The following is an 18,203-nucleotide window of genomic DNA, read 5'->3' on the forward strand; positions in this document are numbered from 1 at the left end:
GCAAAGAAGAATACAGAGGAACTAAGGAATGAGTCAAGAATCAATCAAGTTTAGAAATCTGGTATCTCAGATTTCTCAGGAGAAACATAACTGGTAATTGGTTATTTGGCATTCATCAGTTTGGAAAGGATTTGATCTGGGATCTAATGGAATCATTCTTCAAAATCCTTGGTCAACATGCTCATCTACAATTAGGCTGTCAAACTCCTTTGCAGTCAAACTCTCCTCAATTTGAAAAAGCACAGCAGCAGTTTAGCAATCATGGTTATCAAAAAGTTTTGTCATCTGCGTAAATCAATTGATGAATATTTGCTGCAATAGACAAGCAATTGATTGTATGCATTGTAAAATTAGAAAAAGGAGAAATATGGCAAGCAGAGGTCTTAAGAGATTCTTATCAAATGACAACCCTTACGTATACCCTTACCCTTGTAGTCCTGCTATTTTGACAATTATGCTATTAGGTAGCATTGACATGAATGCACAGTAAATTGAACATGATCAATAACATCTGGGTAACATCTGTAACACTAGTTCCCAAAATAGGGACCAGATCTATTACTCAATGGGGTTTGATCAAAAGCCATTCAGCGTGATTTTAGAAAGCTTCAACTGGATGATGTGATCAAGTCCCATTGAGTAATAGGTTGCAGTCCCTGCGAAAAGGAAACAAACATATAATGTTTACTACAAGATCAAGACAGTAGGCTTGACACATATACACAAACAAAGTGTAAGAATAAAAGTATAACTAAATCTGTTTGTTCCACGTTCCTTATCCTATCTCTGGTTTTCTAAGTACTTACCTGGAGGCCCGGGTGGTCCAGGGGGACCAGGATAACCATCGAGACCAGGATCACCTGCCGGGCCTGGAGGACCAGCAGATCCCTGGTAGCCTATTCCTGGTTCACCTGGCAGGCCAGGACGTCCTTTCCCCCCAGGGTATCCAGGGAAACCCTTATCTCCAACCACACCATACCCAGCATCACCCTTTGGAGAGAGGAGAAAAGACAATGAGCCAAGGCACTTGTTTTACAATTACAATAGTCTGAGGAAGAGCAGCACGACTCAAAATATCACATAATACACACACAAAAAAAAGATTATGAATGGGAGCTATCTGGTGTACAGATCATCTCTTATCCTCTTATGGTACAATGACAATTAATTTAGCCTAGCTATCAAATTTGCTTTAGTTAGGACCTAAGCTCTTAGGTCCTAACCTAACCTTAACCTAAGACCTAGGTTAAGGTTAGGACCTAAGCTCTTTGCCCATCATTTCAATTAGGTCCCCAGGTCAAGATGTATAGTTTAATTAATCTGGCTCCCTTCAGCTGTTGACTGGAAAACTCACAGGAGGTCCTGGAAGTCCAGGATACCCTGGGTTTCCATCTCTTCCAGGTTTTCCCATTGCCCCCGGAGGTCCGCCTAGCCCAGGATTTCCACGGTCTCCTTTCTCCCCAATGATACCGTATGGATAGTACGGGCTGCCTTTTTCTCCCTTCCGACCAAAGAAACCTCGCTCTCCCGTGCGTCCCTGCAAGAGGATGGCACACCTTTTATAAAATCGTCATATGCTAAAGGCATAGATAGATATATTCAGTAGATAGATAGATAGATAGATAGATAGATAGATAGATAGATAGACAGATAGATAAATAGATAGACAAACGGACAGACAGACAGACATACAGATAGATAGATAGATAGATAGATAGATAGATAGATAGATTCACATACACTAGGTCCAAGTCCCCCCGGACCACCGGGTGTTCCTGCATCTCCGATCTCTCCTTTTGCACCACTCCCACCAGGATACCCAGGAGATCCAGGAGGCCCTTGAGGGCCTTGGAGACCTGAGGTTCCTCCACCCAGACACGCGCAATCTCCAATTTCACCTGAGGAGGGTAGACGAATAGACATTATGTCAGAGGGCCCTATCATGACATTCTAAAGTGCATCGTCACTCGTCAAAAGTCTATTCAAATTTAGTAGGATGTCCAGTTCACATTGGGAGGGGTTTCGTTCTCAAAAGTGGAGCGCATGGCGTAACAAGGTGTTCCTAGGTCTTTTAATCAGTCATATGGGTGTGTTTGGGGCGTAACATCATTTTAAACCAATGAGAATGACATCTGTCATTCCCTTTAACGGCGCAACGCGCGATATGTCAAATAAATGCATCGGTATTTTGGCATTCAACGGCGCATTTGAAGGAGGCTGCTTGCGAGATCATATGGAATAGTCATTCTTAAACCATGCTTTACTAAAACCTAGCATAGCCTTCACGCATTTGCACTCGTCTATTATTTGAACTCATTGGCAAAGTGAAACTAACTTCACCAAGGAGTCAGTCAACGACAAGACAGTTATATGCAGTTACTTTCACTATTGACTGACAATGGGTTACCATCGAAAACATAGGCTGGAAAAAGCAACACTTACCCTAATGTTGCTCAAATGACTGAATAAAACAACATTTATCCTGCAGAGGAGTTGCTTATATCTCGTGACAGTGCGTCTTCAGCTGTGCTCCATACGTGTCTCTCGCCTCTCCCCTAATCACTTTTAACCGTCATTACCAATTTGCAAATGATGGTGAATAACTACTCATCATGAGATGTACAGTATTTCGTAATATCTTTATTCTAATTATGTTTCCCATTGTAATTGTGCAATTTAATGCTTTGCATGGATGTGCGCTGGTGTGCGTTCATGAATGATAGAAGGATGGTGCGTGCACCTGCCAATATGACTGTTGACATGCGCTCTTAAAATAGCATGAACAACTCGCCATTGACTTCTGACCAGGTTTAGGTGGTGTATGATAGCGATTTTTAAACAATGCGCGAGTCCCCTCCCTAGGTTGTTAATTGCCGCACCCCTGGGCGCAATGCTTAAAAAATAAACGTGCAAAATACCGAATTCAACTTTCCGCGGGTGAATAACGAGTATTACGCCATGCGCTGGTGACCCAAAATACATCCCAGAGTACACACACATCTGTATATTCCAACAGTACAATAATCGTTATAAAAGGAAAAGGAAAATATCCACACATTGTCTTTTTTGCTCCCAAGGGTGATTTCATTGTGTAATGTTTTGACCACTATGGACGAAGACTAGAGTGGTCAAAACATTGTACAATTAAATCACCTTTGTGGGAGGGTGAAAAAATGCATAATGGTTACGACAAACATGTGTGCATTTGTGCAACTGAGATATCTTTTAAAAAATGTTCTAGAGTAAAGGGCCCATGTAGGCATGCTGAACTCACCCTTGGAGCCTGGATATCCAGGGCCACCAGATTGGCCCCTTCGACCAGGTAGGCCATTACTCCCAGGTATTCCGCTGGGGAACTGACCATTGGGTGCTACAAGAGGATGAAATAGAATGATTTTAATGAAAAAAAAAAAAAACATTGTGAGAACAAACATTAAAACATTTGGATAGTCAGATCACATAATTATGTGATGTGTCACTGTTAGCTGCTCTCTAGATTGGTTCACAGCAGAGTTTTATAAAATAATTCCACCAATCTATGAAAGATTAGTTCAAGTTTATTTTATTTTTCATTTTATCAGTGGTGTGTCAAGTACATCAAGTACTTGAATGTTAAGCCACATGCTTTAGAAGTTAGAAGGATCTTATCATTTCTTTCTTACTTCCTACATGTTCAGCTGTTAGTCTAAACACAAGACATGAGTTTGTGTTCAGCTGAAGTGAGGGTTTTTTATCGTATTGAGTATTGTACACAGAATATTGCCTGTCAGGCAGGAATATTGCCACCTTTACTGGGCTACCTTCCAATTTCTGAGCCTTGAGGCCCAATGTCACCTTCAGGCACGGTGCAAAGACCTGGTCTTCACCCACAGGAAGTAAAAACAGTAAGAACTGTCAGTTAAATCTCAAGCTGCATGTCTATGCTCCCAAGTGTGTCTCATTATACAATATAGACCAACCCAGATATTCCAATACTACCTTTTAAGCTTTACACAATTAAACTTCAAGTCTCTTTGTCTTTCCAGTTCACATGACAACACCCCCCCCCCCAACAACAACACCCATCCCCCAACAACAACACCCATCCACCCACAGAAATAAACACACACAAACACACACTGAGTGCTTATTCCTATTATGTAGTTACTGCTGTGTTGTGTTATGGAAATCTGAACAGCCATTTCTTATATAAACCTAGTTCTAGGAAGCATTGTTATAATCAGGCTGTGGTGTCCAACAGTAACCGCCTGTGCAGTCTTGTTTTGCTTCGTTTCCTGTCCATTGAAACAATACATTTGAATCAATTTAAAAAATCATAAAGTAAATATGAGGAGGAGTAATCAGAGACGATTTACAAGAATGCCTGTTGCCTAGATACGTGATTTATGAAGATTTATGAACATTACGAAATGAATATCAGTGTAGGATTGCTGGAGATGAATTTAAAGGCACAGATCGATACGCATGCCATGCACCATCTGGGGCCCCAACTCACCAGGTCTACCGCGTGGTCCTGGCGGACCTGGTGCACCAGGGAGGCCGGAGCTGCCAGGTTGACCCTCTGGCCCGTAACCTTGACGACCTGGGTTCCCTTTCTCTCCTTTGAGTCCAGGTGTACCAGGAAACCCTGGGCTGCCTTCAGCACCTGTAGAATGGATGACCAGCTACAGTAAAGACCAGCTCATCTAGAATATCTGTGATGTGGTATGCTGGTGTCTGGGAGGTAAACTACAGCACCTGTGGCATACGAGCGTGACCCTGGGGCACCTGGAGCTCCTGAGAAACCTGGAGCACCCTGATCTCCGGGAGATCCTGGAAGACCCTCAACACCTGTATCACCCATCGGACCTATAGTGAGAAAAAAGTACATCATGCCCCATAAATCAGCGTTTCTTAACTGGTCTGGCTTTGGGACCCTCAATTTCCCATGGTCATTAAGTCGCAACACCCCTGTACTGGAACATGCTGGTGTTATGCACATTTGTGAAGTCCCCAACTCCTGTGTCACCTTTCAAAAGTACTTGGCAGGTTTGTCTTTGGCAGTAAGGTGCTTTGTTTCCATGTGGCATTTTAGTTTTGATGGTTTCATGCTGATGGTTTCATTTTCATGGATTCGTTTATACAGTATTCTTTGTGCAATATGCCGTATCCGGGGGTGCAATATGAAGATGTATGATTGATTTGATCTGCAACTGAATTGTATGTGCAATATGCTATTTATTTTTCCATGTGATTTAAAATTCATGCATGTGATGTGCTAGTCAAAAGATTTTAATAATCAGACTAGAGAGATGTTTATTCTCTGGATTGTATGTAATAGGGTAATAGGGTATATGCCGTCATCAATTATTGCTTGTTAACACCACCAATCAGGGCGGTCATGTGATCCCCTGAATTGTATATGTATGGGTGTGTTTCACTATGTTTTCATGTCGGATGAAGGGCTAACACCTGAAATGTTACAAAGTAAAAATTCTATTTGGAGGTATTGGTGTGGCGGACTTAATTTACTTCTTTTTTCATGCTCTCATGTGCCAGCAATTCATTGCACACCACATACAATGGGTTTCTGTTCCTTTTGGTCATCAACATAAGTGAATCCATACTTCAAATATTCTGGGTCCTTTTGCCCTATTTACCACTAAAATAATGTTTCATTGTCCATGTCATGGCAATGACTGTCTGGCATACAAAATAAAGTCTATCAAGGTAGCATTTTAAATGGGTGATTCTTTTTTTTTAACCACAAGCTCCGCGACCCACCCAGGATGGTTCTGCAACCCACCTTCGGTCCCAATCCCTTCAGTTAAGAAACACTGCCATAAATCATATAGGATGGACAAACAAAAATCAAAATGAGAGATAGAAAACACGATTCAATAGCCTCAGCAAAGGATATACATTAACCATGTAGCCTTCCAGCAGCCACCTATTGTCCGAGCTTTTGTGACCTCATACATAGATAGATAGTGAGACTGGCTTAAGGAATTCTCACAAAGTTGGCCATGGGTTTCTTAAGATGTGGCTTGTAGAAATCAGACCAACATCAGTGTCTACGTCATGTCTGTGAGTCTATGACTCACACCCATGAATATAGGCCCCTTAGACTGTGATCAAAAACATTAATAAATAATTATTTATTTTTCTTATTAAACCAAATCAGGAATTTTACATTCTCGAACTCTACCTTTCACTGCTATCCCATCCCTGTCAGCATACGTGATGGGTCCAGGTAGACCCTGATCTCCACGTTCTCCCTGATGACAAACAAAGATGACTGGTCAATACTTCATTGTCCACACTGTTGAGATGAGGAGACTAACTGATATCATGACGCCTACTCTACCTTCGTGCCAGCAAAACCTGGTTGGCCTGGATACCCAGAACTTCCAGGGAATCCCTGTGGAAGAGAAAATCATCAGAAAGAAAATATAAATATGAGTAATTATTCATATTCGTAAGTAATTATGGGAACACTTTATTTTAATGTGTCGCTGTTACAGTGTACCAACCTAATTAGGTACAGTGGTACAACCTGTGTAACAACATGTACTATTGGTACTATCATTGTACTTGCATGTTGTATTTGTGGGTACCTACATATAGTTGTTACATTGTGATACTGAGTGCTTTTACAAAACTTTGCCAATTTGCCTAAATTTTCATCAGAGGCAAAGAGCTGACCTGAGACCTGCTGGATAGGGTAAATCTGGTCATGATAGATTTGATATACAAACCATTCTTAGCTCCAGTCAAGGCCTTATTGTCTTCAATGTACATGTAACAGCTGTGCTGCTACAACCTTGTTACTCTTTGATACAGTGGAATAAACCTATTAAGTGTACCAGTTAATTACTTACATGTACATATGACATGTATGTTGTGTCTTCGATGTCTTAGAACAGGTCTACTAATTCACTACATAGTACATATATCAACTGTGTTGGTACACACTTATTGCTCGTTGATACAGTGGCATAAACCCATTAAAATGAAGTGTTCTGTTAAGTACTTACAATTACATATTACATGCATCATGTATGTTGTGTCATTGGTGTCTTGGAACATGTCTGCCATTACCCTACGTAGCACATGTATCAACTGTGTTGGTACACACTTATTACATGACTTATTATTTCATGAAGTAACACAGTTGGTCTGTTTATGCCTACCTGTAGTAGCACATTTCAAGACTTGAGAATGAGGACATACATGTAATATGGATGTATACTTATCTGGTACACTTTATTTTAATGGATTTGTTCCACTGTATCAAAGAGTAATAAATGTGTACCAACACAGTTGATACATGTACTACAGTATGTAGGGTAATGGCAGACATGTTCCAAGACACCAATGACACAACACAATATGTACTGTACATGTAAGTACTTAACTGGTACACTTCATTTTAATGGGTTTGTGCCACTGTATCAAAGAGTAATACATGTGTACCAACACAGTTGATACATGTGCTACGTAGGGTAATGGCAGACATGTTCCAAGACACCAATGACACAACATACATGTAAGTAATTAACTGGTACAGGTTTATTCCACTGTATCAAAGAGTAACAAGGTTGTAGCAGCACAGCTGTTACATGTACACTGAAGACAATGAGGCCTTGACTGGAGCTAAGAATGGTTTGTATATCAAATCTATCATGACCAGATTTACCCCATCCAGCAGGTCTCAGGTCAGCTCTCTGCCTCTGATGAAAATTTAGGCAAATTGTCAAAGTTTTGTAAAAGCACTCAGTATTACAATGTAACAACTATATGTAGGTACCCACAAATACATAATGCAAGTACAATGATAGTACCTGATAGTACATGTTGTTACACAGGTTGTACCACTGTACCTAATTAGGTAGGTACACTGTAACAGCGACACTTTAAAATAAAGTGTTACCGTAATTATTCACAAATAATCATAACTAATTATCCATTTGGGGGTAGGACATGTAAAGATTGGTTCACCGGTTTCAGGATTTACCAGGCTCTAACTGAACATTTCTACAGCCAGTAAGCTAGTGTATAAAATGGTTTTGCTATAAATAAAATATGTTGTAAAACAAAATAATACACATAATTGTGGCTGTCCACTATTAAGGTACATAACTACATATTCTTAAAAATGCTAGCCATCACTGTTGATTAGAAAATATATCAGTACTTTTGAACACATAGATGTTTTAACCACTAGATTTTAATCCCCCACAATGATGGTTCTTTATGATGAAGCCCCCCGTATCTTAAACCATGTGTAAAGAGTCAGAAGTCATTCACTGGTTAGCCCATCGGATTGCTTGATTTTAAGCACTGATGCTAAGCATGTCTGGCTTGGTAGCTGACCATGGTCCTGAGTTGCCTGTAGTCGAGACTGCATATGCCATGCCCGTTGACAGCCCAGATAGGAGGTAATGCAAACTCAGCTACTATTGAAATTAAGCAATGGATATGCTTACACTAACACTGTGGTGAACATGTGGTGTTTTAGACTGGTAAGGTGGGGTTACATCTCCTACATTACAGAAGTTGTGTGATAGACAGCTTTCAAATGTAATGGCAATGTCACAAACCACTACTATTTCCATAAAAAAGATGGATTTCAAACTTAGAAGATTAACCTCCAAGAATAACCATATGCAAAGCATATTCTATTCAGTAAAGTTTAATTCATCCAGGAATTGATAGTGACACACTGTGCTAGGCATGAATGACACTAATGAGACACTGATGCATGCTTCCCTCTGGTGGACAGAGTGAGTCATGACATGGGGTGCAAGTTCAATGAAAATGCCTGACCCAAATGAAATATGACAAAACACCTAATCACAATTTGCTAAGGAAACTTATCAAGACATCAGACAGATCTTTGATGTAAAGGAGTTTTGGCTTGTTGCGATGTGAAAACTTTACATTTTTAGAAGGTCTCTGAGCCAAGAGAAAACACTATCAAGCTTTTTCAGCACTACTGGGCAGAACAAAATCCTCTGGCAGATAGTCTTTTGAGCAACTTTAACCAAATTCAAGTTTTACATTTTGCAAGTTCACAGATAGCTAGAAGCAAGTGGACCAGTGCAGCAAATCTGGCAGTTCACAGAGTTTATTTTGCTCATAGGTTTGTGGTGCACTGGTAAATTACAGACAAGATCTTATCACTTTGCCACTTGCAGTCAAAACACTTTTTTATTTATTCATTAAAGGCTACTTCCTCATTCCTTACAATAACATAATGGTATTTACTTATTAATATTAATGTTCACGCAAAAGACCAAAAACTAATGGGGGAATTAGGCATTATTATTTTATTATTTGGGGAGCTGCTGCAAATAAAACCACTATAGCCTCCTGGCAAAATGCTCAGCAGCCAATCAAATTACACACCTTGCTTCAGCATTCTTTTGTTGACTCAATAGCAGTCACTTTTTAGCTCAACAGTGTATTTCACCGATATGCTTACATTTGCAGTTGGGTGGATTATCTCATTATATTCTGGTAGTGAAACATTGCCACATTATTTGAATATATTTGGTTTTCGAACATTGGGCTTTTGAACACTTTTGCAAATTACTCACCTGTTGTCCTGGAGGCCCCTGAGGCCCATTCTGACCAGGATATCCCTGAAAAAATAGGACAGAAAATAAACTGCAACCACACTGTACTGCACCTAACATCAGAAATTCAGTATTTTAGACATGAAACAATAACTGTTCTTCAAGAAAAACTGCAGTTATTTGTATGGTATGCCCATGATTCCCTATGACTGTGTAGGAGTGAACAGGTGTCATCAATTATGACAAACCTACCCGAAGACCAGGATATCCCGGAATTCCTTTTTCACCCAGTTCACCCTGGTATCCAAAAGCGCCCTAATATGAGAAATCGGACAATATGCGAGAAGTGTGAGAACAATACTGCTACTCTGAATTATTCAATAGTTATGGTTATGGTTATGGACTTTAGCAGACACTTTTGTCCAAAGCCACTTACAAAATAAAACAAAACAATAGTTAAAAATTAACAATAAACAGTTTTAAAAAGTTGGTTAGACTACATTAAGGAAACGTTATAAGTCAGAGAGAGGACTGAACTCACTGAAGGTCCAGCACGTCCTGGGTTTCCAGGTATACCCCTGAAACCGACATCACCCTGAGAATGTGAAGGCAGGGAAAAAGGACAAGGGAGGACAAGAGAGGCAAGGAATTAAAATTGATGACAAAAGTTAAGCCCGAGGATGGACAAGCTCTCATAAAATATTGGCGGATACTGATTACGCTGTTTTGAATTAAAATGAGTTTTCACACTCAACTAAAAAACATTGTTGGTTTTGATGAAAGTCTAGAAAAAGTTGAAAAATGCACTATACTAGTAAAATGCATTTAAGCTTTTTTTTATATATAAAGCTGTACATTGCTAAAGCAGGTTGGTTTGGCATAGGGCCACAGCTAAATCTATAACTTTGTGAAAATATTAAATGCAGGTTTTGGATAATGTATTAAGATTTGCTCAAATAATCAAACATGTCTATCTTGCCTCTGAAAAGAGTTGCCATCCAAAAATTGATACAAAAGATTATGATATATATTATCTTCTAAATCCGCATTGAAGATGGACTTGATTCAGTAAACACAACAGCAGTGATTGTCCAAGCCCAAATTATTTACAGACACAACTAGTCTGAACCTTGACACATGCTTGGTAACACTGACTTAATTAGTTACATTTGTGTGGCTGATAGTTGCAATCCCACCTGCCAACAACCTTGTGCAAGTGACCAAATCTGATTACCTTTTTAGGATGAGGCTTTCTTTTGAAGATTACCTTAAACACTGGACTGTATTAGAAATTAAAAAAGAAATTCAAATGCTCTGTATTTCCCATGTGGCCCACCAACAAATATCTAAATATAACAGATCTGTAAATATTTTTCAAGTGTTGAAATGAATTAATCTACAGTACTTTCTTTATGTTATAACACCCCTGATGAAAAAAAGGCCAGGTGAAGGATTCAACTCATTTCGAACGCATCAAGTCTACGACCCACACTTGAGGTACATTGTGGTATTACAAGTCAGTACGGTCCAAGGCTAAGTGGTTAGCATACTAACGTGTATATCTGGGCCACCCAGAGCATATAGGTGTTTTTCACTAAATGATTATTTCTTCATATTCTGTTACTTCTAGATCATTTTTGAATGTTTGAAACTACATACCTGACGCCATTAAGTAACATAATAAGTAATGGCCCTAAAGGTATGTGAATATGTGAGGCATGGGCTATTATAAGGACTACAACATAACTTACATCGCAACATAAGCTGTAGACACATACTGGGATCCAGTTAACATGTCTTGATTAACTATGGTCATGGCTTTTTCTGTGGTTTAATCTTAACAGAAAAACTAGAAAAATTAACCTCTAGCGCACTGCAATACAGTTTGTGTGTTATACTGGACATCTTCATTATAGTTTAGCTTGCAATCACCCACAACTGACAATCAGTTATTCTAAAACATGCAACATTAGAAATGTTCTTTTGAGTTTGTGGCTCACATCAAAGAGTTATAATCCTCTGTCTTTCTAGCAGATAGCATAGTACTAGAGAGAACACAACAGACACACATACGAGCAGTTGGACCTGCTGTGAGGGAAGTGAGGGATGTTGACAAGGGATGGGGAATCGGAAGGGGTTGAGGTAGATGGTGTGGCTAAGGGTTAGGGTCTGTGGGAGGATAGAATGGGACTAATCAAGCTGACCATCCCCATTAAGGGACAAGAGACAGGCGGAATCGACCAAAGCAGGGGGAGAGGGATCCAGATTCCCACGGCATTCCACCTCCGTATTCCAGAACACTCTGGACCATGTTTCGCACAAACCTTCGTTCCTTTGTCTCCTTTAGGAAAGCCCACAAACTCCACCACTCCATTGACCAGTGGGCGGCCTGGGACGCCGGGCGGCCCAACGTCTCCCTGAACATGGCAACCAAGGAAGAGAGAGTTTTTACATGGCAGAGGACGGGCACTGGTCACGACGACGGAAGCGACGGACGTGTTGGGGTTGGTCAGTATTTCAGGGAGTATTATGGGAGGGGGGGGGGATTGTGGGGAGGGAACGTTTTTTTCAGAGGACTGTGACCCCATATGGGGTAAGGGTAAAGCAGGGCAAGGGGGAGATGAGTGAGAGCAGAATCTTGGGCCATGAAAGAAGGCATATTATGGCAATAAACCCACATATATAGTTTGAGAGAAGTTCAGCACAGGTGTCCTTATTCAGACGGTTTTAGACTGTGCCAAATTATTTGAGCAATGACTTTTAACAGTCACAATGCTAAATGTAAATAGTTCATGTCTTCTAGTCTGAATCATTGAAACACTCGGTGACTAGACATACTGTATCTTATTTCCTCTTGAATGAGATGAATGACATCTGACCAACCCTCATGTGTCATGTGCCCTGTCTCTTCCTCTGCCCATCCCCCTTGCCCATGCTGGTGCCCATGCCTTGAGCGCCTTGCTGGGCTGGCATCACTGCTCCCGTCCCTGTTACCTTCTCTCCTTTGTAGACAAGGCCTATAGGCTGGCCAACCAGAGCAGGTGGGGCGCCCCTGTTTCCGGGAAGCCCTCCTTCCCCCTGAGATCCAGAGGAACAAACACGTTAGCCCAAATGTGAGGCGGAATGGGAGCAGCCAGAGTGTGTGAGAGTGAGAGAGAGAGAGAGAGAGAGAGAGAGAGAGAAAAAGAGAGGGTAAGAGAAAGAAACATGGAGACAAAGAGAGAGATTGACAGAGAAAGAGAGAGGAAAAAATAAAAAGAGAAAATAAAATGAAACATATTGAATGAATGATAAACAGTGATAGATACAGATAGAAAGAAACAGTCTCAGATAAACAGAGTGACAGAAAACAAAGAGTGAAAGATAATAGAAATGATCAACACAAGAATTAAGAGTGAAGGCGCCAGTGATGACAGTACTGTGATGTCATGAGGAACCACAGCATGGATGAAAGAACAAAAGAAAGAAAGAAAGAAAGAAAGAAAGAAAGAAGGAGAGCTCTGGCTGACTTTGAAATTTCCTCTACTATACATGTAGAGTTTTCTTCAGTAAATAAATAAAGCGAGAAAAATCAATTCATTGTATTTCAACAATTCAGTATGCCTGAACAGATCAGATGTCATAATTATCATTTCATAACATTCCTTTAAACATGTTGTAACTGGCTGACATAACTTTATGAAAGGCGGATGATATCCCATGTTTTATGCATTACATTTCAACAGACTTGAATGTTAAAGTAGGTGCTCCTTTTCCCCACATGCCTTCCAATTAGTATAAATCGTTTGAGTGGTAAATGCATGCATGGAGGAGATGATATTGTATCTGGTAATGGCTGTTAGTGTGTTCATTCTGAGAGGCAATGAAAGTAGGTGGAAAATAAACCAACCAAAAAAGCTTGAATAGCATCCCAGAACCAAACAGCTTCCCATTGAAGTCAAAGGGAAATAAGGCCATGAAGTCAAAGGGAAATAAGGTCTCGGAGGAAATAGGAGCAGGTGATCCCAGCACCAGGTTCAAACCACCCAAAAAGTCAGTCAACATGGCAGCTCACAGATCTGATCAGTACAATTCTTCAGAGGTACTATTGCCTCTGTGATTTTTGGTAAATAATCGACCATGGAGGTACTCTAACTCCGAAACACAGAGCAGCTTATTGCTCAAGCTATGGAATCTCTGAACTGCCATGTGCAGTAGTGCTACTAGATATTCCTCGTGAATTATGAAGATCAAATTATGCATTAGTCGTTTTTTTTTGTGGCAAAGGTATTTTACGTATGAGTTATTGTATCAACAAAAGAAGTGATGGAATGATTTGATTTGATTTGACTTGATTTGACTGAATGGTCAAAAGGAATCATCTAAGTGGCACTACTATATCAATTCCAAACAAAATGTGAGACATTCTGTTCTAAACAGATGCAGTTCATCAAATGCTGAGATTGATATGGAAATATCAGAAAAACAAACCAGTCAGAGGGGTGGTGTTTGGATGTTGGAGAGTTAAAGGAGAAGTAAAGAAAAGTTTTGGTAGACAACAAGAGATGGTGGGTGGGGGGAAAGCAAAGATTTGGAGAAAAGTAAAGACAGATCAAGGAATAAGTGAGAGTGGAGAGTGCTATTATGGAAATACACTTCATGAGATTTTGATATTTAATGGGGTTCTCTCTCATGGGGGAGGGGGAGGGGGTCAAAGACTCATGGGAGTGTCATGACTATCTTATAATTATGTCAAATCTGGTCAAACACTTTCATAGCTAGCTATAGGCTAACTGGAACAACCCACTTTCAGTTAATTATGCTAAGCTAGGCTAACGGCCTCAAATTAGTTTTATTGCACACACAGAGAAGAGAAGGTATCCTCTTATCTAACTCGAAAAGTTGGTGTGTGTTCCTTTAAGGTTGCTATATTGCAATGTGACGCTGCTACTTCAAACATGGTCCTTGACACCCCCGTGTTCACTTCATTCACACAAACACATCCAAAAAGGTGTAAATCATAGAAACACATCCAAAAGTAGGGTGTAAATCATACAAACACATCCAAAAGTAGGGTGCAAACCATACAAAGAAACATTCTTCAAATCACCACCACGAAGCACATATGTGAATATACAGATCATAGTACAGCCTCTGTGTAGGATACATGCCCACAGACACACACACACACACACACACACACACATACATACCCATACCCACACCTACACAAACACACAGGACTCATAGCCTTTTCATTTACAGAACGAAAAGAGGTAGACAAATAACATAGACTACCACTACCTACTGCATGCAATTCACTTCCATTTCCATTCATACCTTGTCTCCCCGTTCTCCTGGAGAACCTTGGCCTGGGCTCCCCTATGGAGTGGATAGAGAGGGGAAGACAGGTGGCGTTAGGATACAGTCCTCGTTGACTCCCACAGTGTAGGATAACATCATCCGCATAGAGTAAGACAACATCATCAGCATAGAGAACTGAGGACCCTAATTTAAATGTCAGACAATGTGCAAAGTCCAAAGTCTAACTAAAGCTAACTTAATAAATCTATTTGCAAATGTAATACCATGAGCAATATCCTAAGCACAAACATTAGCAGGTAAGCTAAAAGCTCGCACATGATGGCTTTAGCTCATGCACAAGAACTCTGATCATAGACTGACTTAACGCTTTGCATGGCATTTAATTTACAGCATACAGCATTTAAAGAGACAGCATACTGCCTGTGTGCCTGCACTAATACTTACTGTGGGGCCTTGAAGGCCAGGTGGACCAGGGGGACCCTGTAAAGAACACAGAGATGTTTATGTTTATGTTTGTTTATGTTTATTCTAAAACGAACAAAGATAAAATTCCAGTTTGATGTTTGCCATTGTAATAGCATTTCTGTTGATGTGACACAGACATCTACAATGTGTAAAGCCAAGACAAAAGAAATGACGACAAATGTAAATGTTACTGGCACGTAGACACGTACTGGATATCCATCAGGACCTCTCAGTCCAATTTGACCTGGTGGGCCGTCTGGACCTTGGGGCCCCTGAAAAAAAAGTGCAATTAATGATGAGAACCATAACCTCTGATCTCTAGGGCAATACTTAACAGAATCCATTATACTAATTCAACTCTTACACTTTCACCAGGTCTTCCTATGTCCGTCGAAGGAACCTAAAACAAGACCAAAAAATGTTTTTTTATTTGCATATTGAAAGACTGTGTTGGATAATGCGTTTTAACCTATTTTTTTCTACAGAAATATTTCCCCTCCTGGACCTGGCTATATTATTGTTGACAGTCAGCCACAACTCTCAGAGCAAAAAGTCTATTGAGAGACCATGAATATTCATGTAATAATGTAAGAAATAGTGATGATGTAAATATGCCAAAAAGACTACAATGGCGTGAAAATCAGCCCAGTAAGATATACAAATGTGTGTGTCTATTCTATGTGAGTACTTATTACTGCACTTATATCCTAGTGGCACTATACCTTTATTGTACAGTATGTTGCCTGTTGTAAGTTGCTTTGGATAAAAGTGTCAGCCTAATGACTAAATGTAAATGGCTGTGTGTGTGTGTGTGTGTGTTTGAGGGTAAAGTAATTGAGCACAAATGTCCAGTCTACCGGGATTCCAGGTCCAATATCCACATAGGTTGGCTCTCCCTTCTGTCCTCTCGCACCAGGTGCTCCCTACAAAGCACAGATACATTGATATCACCATTACATAAAAGGAATTTAATGTCCTTGATCATATTTCCTGAGGGGTTTCCTGAGAAGCTGCATTTATAGGTAAAGTCTGACTATGTCATGTATTTCATGTACCATGTTTTCAATGTGAGACAAATATGAAAGATGATATTTCCCAATAATTGTGGAGGGTGCTGTAAGGTATGCATACAGGTGCCGTGTATGCAGATATGTACTGTAGGCTACTGTGCTAATAGGGAAAAAAACAGTTTAAATTTGTTTTTAATTGCGCCCTCTTGTGACACCTCATTGAAAATGCAGCTTTCGGTCTTAAAAAAAACAAGCAGACAGAATAATCTCAGAGTATCTGTCCTCTTTGAACTGCTATATCAAATTACAGGCTTTATTTCAGTAAATAATTAAGTTATTAATTATTCAAGTTTTATAAAATGTATTATGTAATTGGCTAACCGCCTGCATTTTTATTCTATTCTTTCCACATCATTTTAAATTCTACCTGCAATGTGATACTTTAAACTGGCAGCTCTTACAGAAATTTCAGGTTTTTGGAGAAAAGTATGGCAAGGTCATATTTTCACATTTTCAAATTAGGTTTCTGGCAAACAGTTGTGGTTATTGCCGGAACTTTGCTGGAAGTTTGCCTCTAGCGGCCAACATTGGCAAACTTCTGGCAATATTTTCTAGTGAACTCATTTGTTTCTCACAAATCACCCACAAGTTTGCTGCAAATGTTGCTGAGGGCGGCCAAGATGGTAACCATATTATAAAATTTTCAGTAAAGCAATGTGAAGTCATCTATGCAGTGTCTGTGCTATGCTCTACATCACATCTCTAAAAAGAGCTAACAGTAAACAGGGTTTTCATAGTTTTCATACTCACATATTGACCTAGATTACCAGGGAACCCATCCTGTCCCCTGTATCCTGGGTCACCCGCGGTGCCATTACAGCCATCGGGGCCTGAAGGTCCCCTGGGTCCCTCTTGACCAGGATGGCCCTATGGACACAAACAGGCCAATCAGGACTAACAGACCAATTCTAGATAGGTTCAATAGTCAGACATGGCTTCAGTACAGTTTAGAATTATGTTTTCACTGTATGATGACACGCAATGCTAAAATACTATACATCAAGAGCAAGTAAATGTTAGTCATCAGTGTATCATTGCACCCCTAGAATGGTATTTAGCCATTCAGCACGTTGGCATGGAAACAGGTGAGTCACAGGGAGAACAAATAATACATCAATTAGCAAATGTATGTGCCACATGCCATTTAGACCTAAAATGGTACCCAGTTCGTCAAAACAGTGATCAACCCGATCAACAGTGTTACATAGTGCAATATCAAGTGTTCCGAGAATGCATTGGCATTTGGCAACGTCAGAGACTTGCCATTCTCCGTATTAAAAGTCAGTGCGTCATCAAAAGGAGTGAAGCCATTATTTTGAGATGAAGGAACTACATTGTGTTCTTTTAAGTATGATGGTTTCACTCACTGGGACTCCGTCAGTGCCAGAGAATCCTGGAACGCCCATTGGTCCCTGTGGTGGCAACATCAGAGGAAAAACATGAACTCAAAATCAATCAATAGAGTAACAGTATTAACACATTTCATAGGACATTTAGACTTTCCAAGCAAGTGGAGCCCACCTTTTCTCCTTTGATCCCAGATGCCCCTCTACTCCCAACGTTGCCCTTTTCACCTTTGGGTCCCAAAGGCCCCACGCTGCCAAATGTGCCCTCTGGGCCACTGGTTCCTAATGGGCCATGAGCACCTGGTCGACCCTGGGTGGAGACAGTCACGGTCAGAGACATATAAATGCTTTTATTTGTATCCAAAAGGCAAGCAAGGAAAACAAGATCCAAATACTTTGGGTAGACTCATTGACAAGGTGAAGGGTCTACAGTACATGGCTCACATACTTTTACAGGT

The 18,203-nt window shown here is 40.3% G+C and overlaps 1 protein-coding gene across 1 annotated transcript in view; it reads right to left on the minus strand.

Annotated features, from left to right (window-relative positions):
* col4a6 (collagen, type IV, alpha 6) overlaps positions 1 to 18,203 on the minus strand; it is a 93,198-nt gene that overhangs the window by 17,274 nt on the left and 57,721 nt on the right. Inside the window, exons 5-24 of the mRNA XM_076289128.1 lie at positions 17,921 to 18,055; positions 17,767 to 17,811; positions 17,150 to 17,266; positions 16,187 to 16,252; positions 15,694 to 15,729; positions 15,539 to 15,601; positions 15,309 to 15,344; positions 14,880 to 14,921; positions 12,555 to 12,638; positions 10,102 to 10,155; positions 9,813 to 9,875; positions 9,582 to 9,626; positions 6,347 to 6,400; positions 6,188 to 6,257; positions 4,738 to 4,848; positions 4,496 to 4,645; positions 3,275 to 3,370; positions 1,741 to 1,898; positions 1,355 to 1,537; positions 807 to 990 (exon numbers count right to left, since the gene is read on the minus strand). Coding sequence (XP_076145243.1) covers positions 807 to 990; positions 1,355 to 1,537; positions 1,741 to 1,898; positions 3,275 to 3,370; positions 4,496 to 4,645; positions 4,738 to 4,848; positions 6,188 to 6,257; positions 6,347 to 6,400; positions 9,582 to 9,626; positions 9,813 to 9,875; positions 10,102 to 10,155; positions 12,555 to 12,638; positions 14,880 to 14,921; positions 15,309 to 15,344; positions 15,539 to 15,601; positions 15,694 to 15,729; positions 16,187 to 16,252; positions 17,150 to 17,266; positions 17,767 to 17,811; positions 17,921 to 18,055 — 1,792 coding nt within the window. The remainder of the gene's footprint in view (positions 1 to 806; positions 991 to 1,354; positions 1,538 to 1,740; positions 1,899 to 3,274; positions 3,371 to 4,495; positions 4,646 to 4,737; positions 4,849 to 6,187; positions 6,258 to 6,346; positions 6,401 to 9,581; positions 9,627 to 9,812; positions 9,876 to 10,101; positions 10,156 to 12,554; positions 12,639 to 14,879; positions 14,922 to 15,308; positions 15,345 to 15,538; positions 15,602 to 15,693; positions 15,730 to 16,186; positions 16,253 to 17,149; positions 17,267 to 17,766; positions 17,812 to 17,920; positions 18,056 to 18,203) is intronic.

Source organism: Alosa pseudoharengus, unplaced genomic scaffold (assembly GCF_046254945.1).
Source record: "Alosa pseudoharengus isolate Yale_2024_CS ecotype anadromous, Long Island Sound unplaced genomic scaffold, YU_APseudo_1.1 YU_APseudo_1.1_scf_17, whole genome shotgun sequence".
Classification (NCBI taxonomy): Eukaryota; Metazoa; Chordata; class Actinopteri; order Clupeiformes; family Clupeidae; genus Alosa; species Alosa pseudoharengus.